General features: G+C 39.4%; 1 protein-coding gene across 1 annotated transcript in view; it reads right to left on the reverse strand.

Annotated features, from left to right (window-relative positions):
• Positions 1–16,839, reverse strand: part of LOC139745256 (transcription factor 12-like) — a 159,050-nt gene that overhangs the window by 71,906 nt on the left and 70,305 nt on the right. Inside the window, exon 4 of the mRNA XM_071655658.1 lies at positions 848–903. Coding sequence (XP_071511759.1) covers positions 848–903 — 56 coding nt within the window. The remainder of the gene's footprint in view (positions 1–847; positions 904–16,839) is intronic.

Raw genomic sequence — 16,839 nt, forward strand, 5'->3', positions numbered from 1 at the left:
ACTCTTTGCTCCTCCACAAGATGCTGCCTCCATGTCGTCGAGGAGGAGGGGGGAAAAATGGGGGGAGAACTTACCCCCCTGGGAAGTCATTGACAACCTCGCGCTTCCACAAAAACGCCATCACGCCTGGCGAAGGCAAATAGGATTTTGGCACCAAGGGGGGATAAGTAATGGCTACTTGAGCTGAGGAGACGAGATATGCAATCTCTCATTTTAACACGGAATCCACCGAAAATGGCCACGAGGAGAAGAAAGGAGGAGGGTGACTGGGGAATGGCTCGTTTAATCTGCGATTATCACGGTTTGCCTCACTATCCGGACGGGCAATTTGAAGGCAGAGGAGCTTAAATTACATTAGCCATGTTGCATTAGATGTATTCGGCCCTTTTTTTGCAGTTTCTCTCCCTTTCTCTCTTGTTGCCCCCCTCTCGCCTTCGCATCCTCTTTCCACCTGAAGATATTTCTCGACATTTCTCGCACTGCGCACATTTAAATGCACCGCTGGGATTCGTCGACATTTTAGAGTGCAGCTCATCACGATTCGCCGCTCAAACAAGTAAAGCTGGATGCAAAAACCAGACCCTGCACTGCAGCCTGCACTTGTGTATGCCCTATCTAATTGATATCTAGGGGGAAAAGGAACTTGGATTGTAGACTAGCAGCAGTACATAACAATGATGGCAGACAATGTGATATCATACACGACATGAATGACTTAAATAACGTAAAAAGAACATTACTATTACTATTAAAGGTATTTGTTAAAGAATGCTGTCATCACTGACATGCAAATTATAGCCACAAATCTTCAGACTTTAAAGTTATGGATTAAAGTTGTCACACTCACCCTTGTTTCATAACCTGGACCTTGACTGTTCCATGATGAGCTGCTGCCGTCCATGCCTGCAACGATGAAAGAAGAGACAAAACTGGTGACATTTCCATCAAATCTTTTCATGCAACATTAGAAGGATTGCTGTATGCATAGTCAGAAATAAAGACATGAATATCTTGTTTAGACCATTTACCCAAGTCTTGATGATAATGATACAATCTCAAATAAAAATTAATATCTCAAAATATTTCACTCTATTCACACCATGGACTGGCTTAGCAATCAGTTTAAAATATGTAAGAGCATTTTTTCAACAATCATTGAAAATCATGCATTAAACATGAGAAAACTTCACCTTCAAGTCTTCATGGACTCTGGATGCCTTTTTATAGACAAAAAAACAACAACAAACAAGCCTTCTTTTTACCTGGATATCTTTTACATCAAAACATTTACTGAAGAAAAAAAAAACCACATATCAGATGCATGCTCTTTTGACTGAAAATGTACAACTTTTTTAATACAGTATGCATTCTTTTTCCCCTGCTTGTAATTAGAATCATCTCAAGTATTTCATGATGGAGCAGAGTAAAGGCAGAGAAACCACGCAATCTTTCTGGTACTTGTCTGGCTATTAATGGTAATTGCAGCAATAGCATTTAAGTGCTATATATCCAGTTGCACTATCCGTGGCAAAGAACACACTTTCATCTTGATTGTGCAGTGTGTTTGCTATCGCGTACCGCACACATGCCACACATACTACAGCCAGCGCTGGGATGACCCTTGATAGCCGATCCCGGCGCCGGAGCGCACGACACAGGGGTTTTATCGGCAACCATCTCCGCCTCGCTCGTAGCCGGGAGACGGGGGCTCGCGCATCGCCAGTGTGATGGAATGAGTGCCAAGGTGGGATGACAGGACGATTAAGGAACATTCGTCCAGGGTAGACTGTGATCACACAACCTCATGCATTTAACTTTCTCCCCCCTCACACCCCATCCTCCCCCTCCCCCTTATCCTCCCCCATCCTAGAATCCTTCTTGGATAAACACTACCACCACTGATCTCTCTTCTCTCTCATCTTTACCTCCCCCCGTTGTCTCTCCTCCTCTTATCTTACACCCACCCTAACATGCTATGCCAACATTGGACATAATTAGTCACTGTCAAATATTGCAAAAGATATTTTGTAAAAAAAAAAATGCATACCTCATTGTAGCAAGTAAAGGTATGATTGATTAATGCACTAAAGAAATAACAAAATGGCAAGCATGCATCAATGGTCTAACACTTTTGTGATATGTTATAGTTGAGATATATATACAAGTTTGTATGAACAGAATCAACAGCGAGGCAAGTTAGCACATAGGTGCCACTGTTTGTGCCCTGCTAGCATTGTGAAGAATTCGTATACCAGTAATCCTCTCAAGATTTGGTGCGTTTTACAAGAAGTGAATATCAAGTGGCATTTTTCTTACAACTAACAATGGTTTTATATGGAGCTGTATTGCCAAAATGCCATCAAAAGGGTGACTTTAACAAACAGAAGTAGATATATGGAGGGTCTATACAGCAATACACAGCAACAACAAAAAAAAAATACAAGAATAAAAATACGAACTGCATTTTGCCAGGTACTGTAACCTACATTTTGCCCCTGTCAATCTCAACCTGATGAATGATGCCAGCAACATTTCTTACGATTCGTCTTATGAACAAGGGCCCTACCTGTATGCCAGACAGTTGACGAACGATGCGGCACGATTTTGCGTGTTTTCAAACTGATGTGTATGGGCAATGCACATACTGTGTGAGTCAGGGTATATGTCTGTGACTGCATCAGTGTGTACGTGTGTGTCTGTGTATAAATTATGCTTGACAAACAGCATATCCAGAGCAGAAAAAAAAAAAATTATATCAACGTATATCAACGTAACTTTACACATAAATATATGCCAATATTCTTCTTTTTTTTTCATGAACTTTCACAAATTTAGCAAGGAGCCAAGATTTGCAAATGTTCTTGTCTATACAATGCACTGAATGCCAGTGGCAATAAATGAAAGTTTCAGGTCACGAAAACATGCCATCAGCTCCGATTCACAAAAGTTTCATGATGTGAATGTTTCCGGTTTTACAATAGTTTTTTTTGCAGATTGTCAAAAACTGGCATGATTTTATCAACCATTTCTGAAAGCTAGGGGCCCACATTCTCTTACAGAATTGCATTGAAAAAGACATCTGTCTTCAAAAAGAGAGTAGGATCATATGAGATGACAATAATGTCTAAGAGAGGGAGACACTGTGTTATTCTGATACCATGGCAACCAGTACATGAAATTAACAAGCTGATTAAAATGAGTTTCCTTTGGGAGCTGTCTTTGTGGGCTTTTACCCATGATAGACACCATACTGAAGCTGGATGTAATATCCTGAGGTGTCACAGGTTTAATCCTCCCAACCTTTGAGACAGACAAGGCTAGGTTTAGAAAGGGAAAGTTATGCTGTGTTGGCCGCATCCCTTTAAAACCGAGGGGCATCCTCAGCATCCTAGTGATGCGGTTGCTATGACGGATGGAGCGATGATGATAATGGAGTGATTCACTGGCGGGGAGCAGTGTGAAGCCGCTTCATTACCAGCGGTGTCAGGTAAATGTCAGGAGCAATCTTAAGGGGGGCGGTCAGAGCCGTTCCTGGCCGCCGGCACGGCGCCGCACCGGGCTTAACCCCACGGCTACCACCGGCAAACCACACCCAACAGGCTGTCAGTGGAATCCCGAAGTCATACCGCCAAGCAAGGGTTAAGTTTCCACTGCTGTGCCTGCTCACATGCCGAGGTATGTTGTGCGCTGCAGACCACTCACTTTCTCTTCCACCAAGCCATCCTCCCTCCCCTCACTTAATGTGTGGCATACCAGCATGCACAAATGGGATTTCACAACTATCTCCACAAGATAGCGCACTCTCACATCTCTGATGCGCACACACATTCTGACTCTCCATGTACGCAATCTGTGCCAACTGATTTTGTCTTACTCCCCTCCACAGGTCTACAACATATCATATTCGCACCAGACACAGGTGATGTTAGAGGACTGTTTCTGATTAGATAACTCAAAACATGAACATTGTAAGGGGCTGCACACTACAACAGAGATAGTGAAAATATGTCTAGCATGCAATTTCCCAAATAGTATCCTCAACACTGATATTAGAATTCCATAGCTGCCAACTCTAAAATTCTGTAAACAGGAACTGGGAAAAAATAATGCAAAAATAAGAATTATTTACCCATCTTCCATACTAATTACTAAAGCAGGTATTGACAAAAATAGATATACAAGGTTGAATAGAGCTTCTTCTTTCCCAAGAAATAGGAACACCCTATTAACTGGGAACAGTTGCTAGCTATGAAGTATTGGACAAAAAAAGAAGAAAAAAGGTTGACACAGTAACAAATGCAATTATTTCCTGTTTACTACTTCTTAACCTGCATCTCTGATTAACATAACAAGGCGACCTCCTTAAGACGCTTCATGAAATTCACAAGACACACTCTCGAGTGAATTATCAATAATAGATGACAGAGCGCCCGTATCCAATCAAATGGGGATCTGCCGAACATAAACGCATCGCAGCAGTCTGCAAAGGAGAAGGCATCTCACTTGGGAAGGGCTCCCTCGCTCCCCGAACGAGCTCACGGCAAGGCTTCGGAAGTGGGAAACGTGAGGAATAGTTGCGAGCCGTTTCCACAGCGCTGAGCGATGGTACATTGACAATCAAACCTACATTCCTCTTACCAGTGTAACCACGCTGAAGTCTAACGACACAGAAGCCAGACACTTCGGTAGACAGCTTGTGCTGAAGGATGATAAACTCACTGTGAATGCTATTTAACCTTATTGCTGGATATAATTTCGAAGAGAGGAGCAAAATGGTATAAATTCTATGAAATTGGAAGCAGAAGGACCTTCTTACCACTGGATGGTGCACAGCAGTAACATTCTTCTAGTCCTCAACTGATATCAATAGTATGTAGCTCTATTCATGAGGCTGAATGCTTACTCAAATGTGTGCACGAGTTTTTTCTGAAGGAATAATAGATCTCTCTCAGCCTAGAACAGCCCCTCCCCAAGCAATAATGACAACGCCTTTGAGTACCTTGAATCACAAAAAGCAATTTCTGACAACAAAGGAAATATTGGCACCTACATATATTGAGCTCTTGTAATTCATCCCCAGAAGCCAGTATCAGTTTCCACTGAATAGCATTCATATTTCGAAACACATCAGACAAAAAGAAAATAAAACCATCTGTATCTACAGAATAGAAGAGGAAGCGTGCCACTGCAGGCTTCATAAATTTGTGCAATGTCTCAAAATAAAAGCTACTGTAAAACTTAAAAACTGAAGCACAATTTTGTGTCCATGTCCTATGGATTCAAATAATTATACTTTTTTTTCTCTTGTTAAAATACTTATCATCTAGAAAGAATTTCAGGGCACAGGATTGGGGTTCAATCAAAAACTGGGCGGAAATGGAGCACCATTTTGGTGTGACGTGACGCGCTGAAGAAGCATCAACAGTACCTTACACCTGGAAAAGCTTTACTTCGGGGGCACCACGGACAGTGTGTGACCTCGGCGAGTATGCCACGCGATTTCAGGCATTTCAGGCCAGCAAATAATGGTGGCAACACTTCCTGTGACCTCTGTGGGTCGTCTCGGAGACAAAAAAAAAAAAAAAAAACGTGGCATGGGAACGAGCGCCTCGGAGGAGGAACCGGAGGACAACCTTGTTGAAAGTACTCTGGAAGAGGTTCATCTCTCACTATGGGCTTCCTTTTTCTGCAACTTTGTACAGAGATGAGTATTTTACTGCAAGACAAAGCAACTGATAAACTCTCTCTCTGTCTTTTCACACAGACAGACAGACTGAGACACATACACACACAACAACAAAAAACACACGGTGGATGAGATCACTTCCTGTAGCACTGTCAGTTTGGATCCTGTCTGTCTGTCTGTCTGTCTGTGTGTCTATTTGTGTGACATTACAGTGATTCAGATCACTCAGGAATGTATCTTAGTCAAAGGTAGACATCATGTAGGTGACAACATATAGGCAAGGATTTTAGACCAGACCACAACTCTCACAGATGACTAGCATGACACTTCTTCTACAAACAAGGAATTCTCCTTCAAATACTCAATAACATTAATACTTGCAATGCATACGATCGCCAACAAAAGTAGTCATTTCATCAACATTTTTGCAGTCTATTGCATCTTCTGATATGGATGTTTACACACGTTGAAATCAACAACTTCTCAATGACTTCTAGGCAATTTTTCACAAATTATTAAAGCATCACTTGAATCTTTTTGTTGGCTTTAAGCCTCCCATGAGCCCTTTGCACTGGACTAAAACCTGCCAAGCTTGTTCACTGCTATCTGGTTTAAAGTCCATGTCCCTGTTTCCATTTGACTTTTTTACAGAAATACAGCAATATCAAACCAACACGATAGCCAAAGTGATATCAAGATTAAATATAAGATTACAACATTTACAGAAGTTTGAATTGTGCATACTTGCATGAAATGGTGACATTATTCCCAACTGCATTAGTGTAAACTTTGTAATACAAGTCGATATTGCACTTCAACCCATTGAGGACGAGACCCGAGTACACTCAGGCAGGTGTCTATGGGAAATGCTTGTTGTAGCAAAATCAGCCCGTCCTCAACAGGTTAATACCCAGAAAACTTGGCCCAGCAAGAGTTGGACAGACCAACTCAGGTGAAACAATGTGGGAGTCACACACAGAAGCCATTGTGGTAGGATTGGGATTTATAGGATTACAGGATATTAAATCACTCACAGCATAAGAGTCGATAAATGTGTGCCAATTACTGGCATATGAAGTGAGTGAGTATGCATCTGTGAGCATACGAAGAAGTGTAAGAGTTTACTGATACGTCATAATCAAGATCTTCGTAAAGCAAGACCAGGTAATAAAAAGCTGTAGCATGAGTACTTCTTGGGCTGAGCGAAGAATGATATGGTACGCACACACTCACACACACATAATGATGCTCTCAAATTAAACTTGTTTATAAAATGGGTTCAAGAATGTAGCCAATAGGAAGCGCTGAAATGAGTCACATGTGCTTTGGTTACTCAGTCCCATTGCACTGCGTGTTAAATCCTATTGCCGGTCGTCCGTGCGCGCGGCGGCTCCTTTGAATTGCATGCATACACGCTGTCAATCCTGTAAACAACTTCTAGTTCAGGCTGCCGGCCGGCCGGCCTTTCTTCCCTTGTGCATAACATGTGTGGTGTACGTACGTATCATACGTACAGTGTACAGTAGACCAAGCGTTGTGGGACCGGACGCGTACATGGAGTCACTTTGAAGGGCAAATCCAATGATTTAGCAGGTTAATTCTCACGCCGTTTTCAGAGTATGTTGTCTAGTAGGCCTATATGAGGAGTCTATATCAAGTCTTTAAGGTAAAGGGTGCATATTTTATGTAAAATAAGTAAGTTTTCACGCGGGAACTTAAGTGTCCGGAAACCCAACCCCCCATCATACTTATATGTGCGGGATTTCCGAGTGCGACGTGCGTAAATGTTTGGGACGAACATCTTCGGACGTCTTGACCCACAAAGGTACGTGAAAAACGCTGAAAAATGCTGTTAGTTTTCGAATTTTCAACCCATCTTATAAAATAAATGATGCACAGGATTATTTCGTGGCGTTAGTGGAGGCGTATAGTGCACTCGAGGGTATTTACAATTGTGAAACATGCACGAGGTGAAGCCGAGTGCATGTTGCACTACATTGTAAATACCCGAGAGTGCACTATACGCCTACACTAACGCACTCTATCCTGTGCATCATTTGTATACTATTGCACAGATTCTCATGTGTACATGTATGTGTCTGTATGTGCGTGTGTGTGTGTGTGTGTGTGCTTGTCATTGTGGTCAAACTTTATATGTGCCCTCCCCCCATGTCTTTAATATTTCAATTCTGTTCAAAACAGTAACTTTCCAAGTTTTTATAATCACACAACTTCAAAACACACGAGTTCATGCATGACATCTTCACGTTCAGTCTGTATACACAACATCAACAGATTTCAGATTTACAACAGATCTCCAAACTTTGTAAATCATATTTCTTAATATGCTTACGGACTTGGGGAGCATTCAGACGCTAAAATGACTTTCTTCAACAATTCATATTAAACTTCAACTGAGATCTGAAAACAGCTCTGTCACAAACTCCAGGGCCTATCAAAAAAAATCACAAATTTTGATTAACATTCAATATCATCTATGTTTATGCATGCCACAAAGTAGAAGTGAATACAGGGTCAATAAGCTTAACCTCCTTAAAACCATGTTTTAAAGATGTGCATACTATTCAGACCCGATGCAACTGAAAAGCATCTCGATATCATGACATGCAAGTCAGGTTTGAGATTTCAGACTTACAAAATAACCAGACTCATTGATATAAACACATTCAAAAACCAGTTCTTTTTTTTTTTTTAGTGTGAAATCCATCCTTGCAAAAAGTAGAGAATACCGTTACCTCATGGAGAATAAAGGATTGCTGAAAAACCCCTGAAGAATACAATAGGAAACCTCCATACCACTATCTACCCCCCCCCCACCCTCCTCTCTTGATCTCAAACTTAAACAGAGATCTAACATCCATTATCACACCTTCAGAGAAAAGAGTACGACTGACGGAGTAGGGTTACATAACAAACACAAATTTATCTGGCTCTACAGTAGTCATAAAGGCTCATTTCGCGTACATTTGTCTTCGCCTTCAATGACGTGCTGAACAGAGGAGCGAGACCGTTGGTCAATAGGCAACAGTGTCGCCTGCAGGTTAATGATAAACATGACACGGCGGGTTGGTATGTGACAGAGTTTACACCGACATCATCTCTACCAGGGTGCAAACACGAACATTAGCGGGAAAAATACTCTAATCAGAATTGACCGACGAATGACTCTAATGTGATATGCTTGCGATAAGGAAGGACATTCCATTCTTTTCTTCTTCATCTTTCCCTTTTTTCTTTTCTCTCTCTCTCTCTGACGTACGTAGCTCCTCCCTTGGAGAGGAATTCCAGTCCAGTTATAAGTTAACCAGATAAGAAAGAGTAAAATCTCACGAGTACAACAGTAAAAATTTGATCAAAATCGGATGAAATTCAGGAAGTTATGAAATTGTGAAGTTTCACTAATCTATATAAAAGAGTTCTTGAACAGTTGATATATAAGCTGGTAGTGTCTTCACCTCACAATATTCTATTGTGTTCAAATATATATATATATATTTTCTTCTTTTTTATTTATACGAAATTCAACTTATCAAAATGTAAAACATTGTTATTCCTGGTTGAATAACTTCAGGATAATGATAAGTTAGAGATATCATGATTTGAGACTGCAGGGCATAATTGCATTTGAGAGAAAAACTGGAAACTTCACAATTTGCATTTTCATATTGGCTGTTCAAGAACTGTTTCCTGTAAAATTAGCAAAACTTCAAAATGTCATGACTTTCTTATTTTTCATCAGACTTTGATCAAATCTTCAGTTGTGCTAAGAAAATTTTAATCTTTCTTTTCAGACAACTTTTAACTGCACAGAAATTCATCTTCAAGGAGCAAATTACCTGGGAGTTTGAAGATTGCAATTTCACTCTACACAGCCACAACCAGGCAAGTGATCAGAATTCATGGTATATGAGATGTGTGGATAGTTCTGATATCCATTGTCAAGTAATGGATCTCTGATATGTGGACACTGTAACAGCTACATATACAAAGGGCAAAATTCTGCACTCATTGTCTTGCCTTGGTGAGGGAGGGCAGCTCAGTAAACAACTATCACTGAACTCACAATAGTACATCATCTATATGAAACGGCCTTTCATACAGTTCAACAATTATTTGATGGTGCTGGTAGCCGAGATCAAAAATATTGACATACAACAGCCCTATCACATTCTGTACCTAACATTCTTGTGTGTTACTGTTATCACCATGATATCCTTGTCTATTAAATATCACTGAATACGTTTGTATATTATCCAAGGTAACCAATAATGGATGTACATTGTAGTGTGTTCATTACATTGTTGGTTGGAAGCAAAGGACAATATTCCATAGACTTTGTTACCAAGTGTTAGTACTCTTCTGATTACATACTGACAATTCCTTCACTGGACTGATGAAAAAAAAAAAAATCATATACCTCTCAACTTCTTGCGGCATATGGAACTAATAGACCGATGAATATAGATATCCTTTTAGGAATTATGAAATGACCCAACATTATGGGGTAAATCTGCCTCACTACATGATTTCTAATTGCTAATGCTCTTTAAATCATCCCAATTATGATTGTTCAGCATACACACATGCGATTCCAAAGACAATTTCTTTCTTCTCACAAACATCATTTTCAGCAAAACACAAAATGCTGGGATCTCAGAATATGGATTGGAAATGGAAAAAAAACATGTTGCCTTTGAGTCAAGAGGAAACTCACAAAATATGTCTTTTATGAAAAAAAAATAACACCATGAAATCTCTTCAAAATCACATCATGCATGACAAAAGATATTAAAGTGAAACCAAGCGTATGATATTCTTGGCCTTTCCAGTCATCATGACTTTCTTTCTGGGAAATCCCTCATCAACAACTTCCCACTCATCGATGTTAAAACAAACACAAATGTTGTCCACACCTTGTTAAACAAACCATTCTACTTGATATTCTGAAAGACTACCTGCATTATGAGTAAAAACAACACAGTAATTGCATAATTCTTTGAGAACCCAGAGAAAAGAAAAAGAGGGGAAGAGAAAAATTATACATCCTATGTCCACAGTGATAGGAACATTGTCAACATGATCCTCATTCATTCCCTTCTTCTACAGTGGATTTAAGAATCTTTGCCCCCCCCCCCAAAAAAAAAAAAAAATAGAGGAAAAAGAAGTATGATGTTCGGAATAGGGTGAGCATAGCATATTTATGGGACAGTGAAAATCAACACGAAACAGACAAGTTTTCAGTATTACTGTATTAACTTGTGGAAACACCCCACGGACAAGCAGACCTTCTTTGATAACTACAGCATTTCCTTTTCCCCACCACAGTTTACAAGATGTCTCCATTTACTGGAATTGATGAAACACTACGACCTTTATGTTAAACACATCAATACATGACTAACGTCTAAAACGACAAACATAGCAAAAGTATAGTGTTCATTGGGCTTCAGCAACCAAGGCCTACACTGTATAAGAAGAAATGGAATTCACAAAATGTCAGGAGAAAACAAAACAAAAAATATACAGATCCTACCCTTCTAAACTGAAATGAACGTCATCACAAAGTTAAACTAACTTTAAAATACAGTGGACTCCTGTTATAATGAAGTCCTCAGGACCGGCAGTTTCCTTTCGTTATATCGAAATTTCATTATAACTGAAAAAATAAACAATAAAAAAAACAGAGCTGATAATTTTGCAAGTGGATTTCTATTTCGTTCTATTACCGTGTTTGTTATTAGATATGGACACTATCCATTGCCTACCATATCTTTCAAGCAATCACAATATGTACAGGTATAGTAATGGCAATACTGTTGAGCACCCAAAGCTGTTCTACAAACTTGTGTTTCCATATCTGTCTCATATCAATTCAAAAATATTGCATTATTAGCACGGAGAGATATTCCCTTAGTGATAAACACTGATCAATAAATGCCTCTTAGCCCAATATCACCATGAACGTCTTTTCCTCTGTCAAAGCCACCTGCCTATTTTCTTTCTTCACCAACAGATCTTGTCTCTTTCACCTCTTCTCTTCACAGCAGCAAATTGTGAGTGACCACCTATGATATGACATTTCATATCTGAGAGACTGACCACCGTCCTTTTGCAGTTGGTATCAACAGCAAATAGACAACACTCTATAAAGTTTAGCTTGCAGCTCATAGTACTCAGAGCTCTCTGTGCATGAGCCCCTATAGAATTGATATGGTTTCCCCCTGCAAAGACTACTCTACCTTACACTGAAGTCGAACAAACACACAGTTAGACAAATATCTGGCGACAAATACGCGGGCAGCTAATGAAAAATTTCCTCTCGGCTGGAACAAATGATATCCTGTGGACACTGACCACACATTTACACGCAACATGCAAGGTCCAGTCAACCCCCTTTGACCACTGAGGCATATGGCACGAATGCCCATTCTCTTGTAACTGTCATACTGCCAACCATCCACAAGCTTGCGTGTTAATTACTCCTAATGGCGAGTCCATTTCCCAGGCGGATGACTAAATGTTGTTCTCAGTGTTCTTTGAAGGCACTCTCGATCTCTCACGTTTATGTAGGCAAGAGGAATTAAAACAAACTTATAGAGCATGCCAAAGATGAATTTAAACTGTATGTATAATAAAAAACAAAAACACAAGCACAATTGATAAGATATTTGGTTTCAGCAAGATCTTTACTTGAATTACTGATGAAAACTGCCATGCTATCAATAATAATGCCCACATTTCTGTCTTTCTCATCGGCCATTTCCCTGGCTGAACCATCTCAGAATATCACATTTTATGACACCTTTCAATTTGGGCACAAAGCAACCCTTGGTACATAAATGTGATTTTCTAAAACTGTGCAATAACCTTAACAAAGGAACATTGTATCTCCAGCACTAGAGGTTTTACCGCAGTTTCATTTTCGCAAAGTCTGCAGATGTGAGCCTGACGCGGCAAATCCAAACATGCATTGGTACACCACTCGGTGTCTTAACTGTTTGTAGGGAACAATATGAGGAGATTGACGGACCATAAACCATGCATGCATCGCTAAGATCTCAAAACTCAAAACCGACAAAGAGGCTGACAAGGATTAAATGGCAATTAAACTTTACCTTTCACAACACAAGTAACAGCAACGCTGCTTATTTCATATTGAAAGATGAACAAGTAATATTATCAGAGCAGGGACATGGAACAAAAGACTGTGGACAATGTCTTGGCTTCACATCCCCCCCCCCCCTAATCAAAATGGGAACCTGCTACACTACAATTCCTGGATATTCAACAAACAAGAGCACTGGGGATGGGGGGGGGGGGGGGGGGCAGTGGGACGTATGTTACTCCCTCGTTCTCCCGGCATCTCAGCATGCACCCCTCACATCAATCAGGCCCATCTCTGGAAGGGCTTCTTTAACGGGCATTTCTCCACGAGAAATGAACCGTGGCCAGTTTTGGACCATGGAATCAATCAATGTTTGGCTGGGCGTAAAGGGGAAATACTCCGCGTGAAGGAGACGGAAGGTAGTGGTAGTGATGGTGATGATGATGACGGTGATGATGATGATGATGATGATGATGATGATGGTGATGATGATGATGGTGATGATGATGATGATGGGGTCATCCCTCTCCTTCCATAATTCCTCCTCCATTGAACTTTCCCATTCTAATTATCTTAAATATTCTTCCTTCTCAAATAAAATCATCATACAGCATGGTCAGTTACTTACATGTATGCTCCCCTATGGCATATCATACGATGATATTACATGATATCCTATCAAACTATTCCTTCAAAATCAATTATCAATTTGAGGAATACATCAGAGCAACCTACAATTGAAACACTTCTCCTACCAACTTTAACATCTACCTACAGTAGTATTTTTGTGCACTGATATTTATACACGTTCTCTATTAGAACCTGAGCCATTGTTTGATTAACTGTTACTTTAAAACTTGGCTACTCATACAGTGCTTTCTGCATTTTTGTCTCATTTGGGATTATTTGATTTATAATCTGTATAGGAACATGTATCACATGTAAAATAAGATTATCTTTCCACTACATGAGCAAAATCTGTTCATATTATAAAACATGTACTTGGACATCACAGGATATATCATTTAGCCTTCCCAGATTTTAACAGATAAATGAACATGGCATACCAAATGGGGAATGTTGCATACTGTGTAGTACCATAACACATCAATACTAACATTCATATAAAAACAAAGCATGTTTACAAATTGACAGATTTCATTCCTTCCAAAACTGAAACTGTGTGATGCCCACACAAATGCCATTGCTCACAAGAGCCAAAATGATTTACAAATTACAAGCACGTACAGTAATTGCCATGCTTATCAAAAACCAAAACAATATTGTTTAAAGAATTATTATAATAAAAAAAACCCAGTATATTATCTCTATTTCCCTTTCATTATCAACATGAATGCCATCGTATTCACAGGTAGAATGAAAGAATTATGGGGAAACAAAGGAAGGCAAAACACTAGCACCATGAGAATGACGATAACGCAGGTATGCTATCGACTCTATATACACTTTATACAATGAAACAGGCCTTTACATAACAACACTGTTGACTAGCCATTTTGCTGAGGGCTAGCAGTGGAGACTTCCCATGGATGGACAGATGGACAGATGGATGGATGGACGGGTGGATGGATGGATGGACGGGTGGATGGAGCCCTCATCATACACACCAGGTCTCTGCCTTCCACCTCCACTTCAGGTCCCATCTATTATAGACAATCATCTTGCTGACAGGTCGGCAGCCTGGATACACTTCAAGACTCTTCTCTCCTTAAACAATGGGCGGCTAATGAGAATACAGTCCCACACATACACATCCATGCGTGCCCTTCTACACATGCAACAAGACTAGGGAAATTTGGTCATAATGTTACAATAACATTTGATTTAATAAGCATTTTATCACAGATTGTTATTTCTACATCATGTATCAATTTGCATATGTTTGCCACAAAATGCAATTGTCAATTTGGAATGAGAAATCATAAACATTTCACAATATTTCAAGCTTACTCAGTACACACCTACCAACTTTACATTTGAGAGTATCTTTGTGCAATATGATTTGATATTTCCAATTCATTTGCCTGTTTTCATATTCCTGATTGGTCTGTCAAGCGTGACAGAACTTGTCAAATCACACAAACAAAAAGAACAAATACTTTCTACATTGTTAAATATTTTCCCATTCAAAATATCTTTAACTGTCCAAGAGGCTTATCACATAAGTCGGTCTTCAGTGCACCTGTACCTGTGACCTATAACAAGGTACAATGTAAAATACAAATGGCAGATCATCTGAAGTGTTTTACTACTTCACCCCAAAGAAATAAAAGAAATTATGGTCTTGTTCAGATGTTCATAACTTTGTGAAGTCAAACAATTTTGATTTTTCACAATCATAGCCTTCTTGATGGCTTGGACAATCTGCCTGACATCATAAAGGTGAATGTCTGTAAGAACTTTGCCCTATCTTTGTATCAGCAAAGTGTCACACATGGTGATAAATGTCCCCCCACGTTCCTTGTCACAAATTGTTGCCCAATTAAGCAATTCATTACTCCCCAAAAAATCTGTTGACTGTATTTCATCCTAACACCACGCACATCAATTATCTGGGGGGAAAAAATGCTGCAAGGCATGAAAGAGTGACATTTATTTGATAGAGTTGTTTATGTTTTTCAAAGGCGTAACAGGTCTGTTTCTTTCAAAGGGAAGATATCAATTTCACGCGCCAGTTCCTCAGACGTTCTTTTCCATTCTTTTCTGCACGAATCGCGTACGTTTCGCTCTGTATCACATGGCATAGCATTTACAACATCACACTATACTTGCAAAATACACTTTTGACGGGAGGGACCCCCCAGCACTTGTAAATTCTACAGATCGCAATAAATCAGAGAAACCAGTTTATTATACTAGTTAATTCTGTTTTGACAATCAAGGAATCATAACATCACATCAAGCTGATCAACACAAGATGAGACTACTATGTACAGTATCTTATAAAGTAAACAAAATACAGTTCCCTTCTAAAATTACACAATACCATCATTCGAGCCTATAAGCGAGACTGGATATCATTCATATTGGCCTGTTGTGTTGGTGATATTACTCAAAAACAACTTCAAAGGGTGTTTTGTTTTTTTCTTCTTTTTAAAGTTCTCAAAATGCAAGACATGAAGTAAAATCTCATTTCAACTTTGAAACCAAATTAGGCATGAAATTAGACTTAAACTTCATGATAACAATAAAAGTTTTATAGCTAAAACCACAAGGCCACTGCACACAACATGTGGTGAAAATCAATGCATAAAGGGTGCAGTGTTTATAACATAATCCAAATCTTCTGTAAGAGGAAGAAAAAAATGAAGTGTAAAGCTATGGTATAGAATATGCTATCAAGCTCTATAACAATTTGCAAATGCATTTCTTTTTTATCAATACTGCATAGAAATGGAAACTGAACAAAAAAAACCCCATTTTTTGACTTCATCTGTTTACATCAACACAGAGAAATAAATAAAATGCAAAGTTTCAGCATCCTCCAAGTATCTATTATAAATTTGTTTGATATTTCATTGAAGGTATATTTAGTATCACTATACATGATTACCGTAATCTCTATGACATGTACATTTATGTGTTGCTTTGTTTTTTAATTGTCTGAATGCTTTTGTTGTGGGCATGAAGATTTCAAATCTGTATGAAATCCGCATCTCCGGGCTCCAAAGGAGGAATTAACGATGAGTCCCTTGCATTATTGGTTTTCATATTCACCTCTGACAAATGGATTGAGCCACTGTATTCTCTTTGCCTCTGGTTGAAATACTACGTGGATTTCACTATATCGTGCTCAGATGGAACACCATCATTCATCAAAACTTCTTTCTCCTCATATTTCTGGGACAGAATATCTGACAGGTTCCCGCTGGATTAAGAGTGGAATATACATCTGGATTTGGATCTTCTTGTAGCAGGCCAAGTATTGATAAGATGGCATGCATGTGTGGGAGAAAGGCAACTGTTTACACATCATGCACAATCTTGTGCAATATGCGAGTACATT

Source organism: Diadema antillarum, unplaced genomic scaffold (genome assembly GCF_040938485.1).
Source record: "Diadema antillarum isolate AM-2024a unplaced genomic scaffold, OU_Dant_1.0 seq00001246_RagTag, whole genome shotgun sequence".
Lineage (NCBI taxonomy): Eukaryota > Metazoa > Echinodermata > Echinoidea > Diadematoida > Diadematidae > Diadema > Diadema antillarum.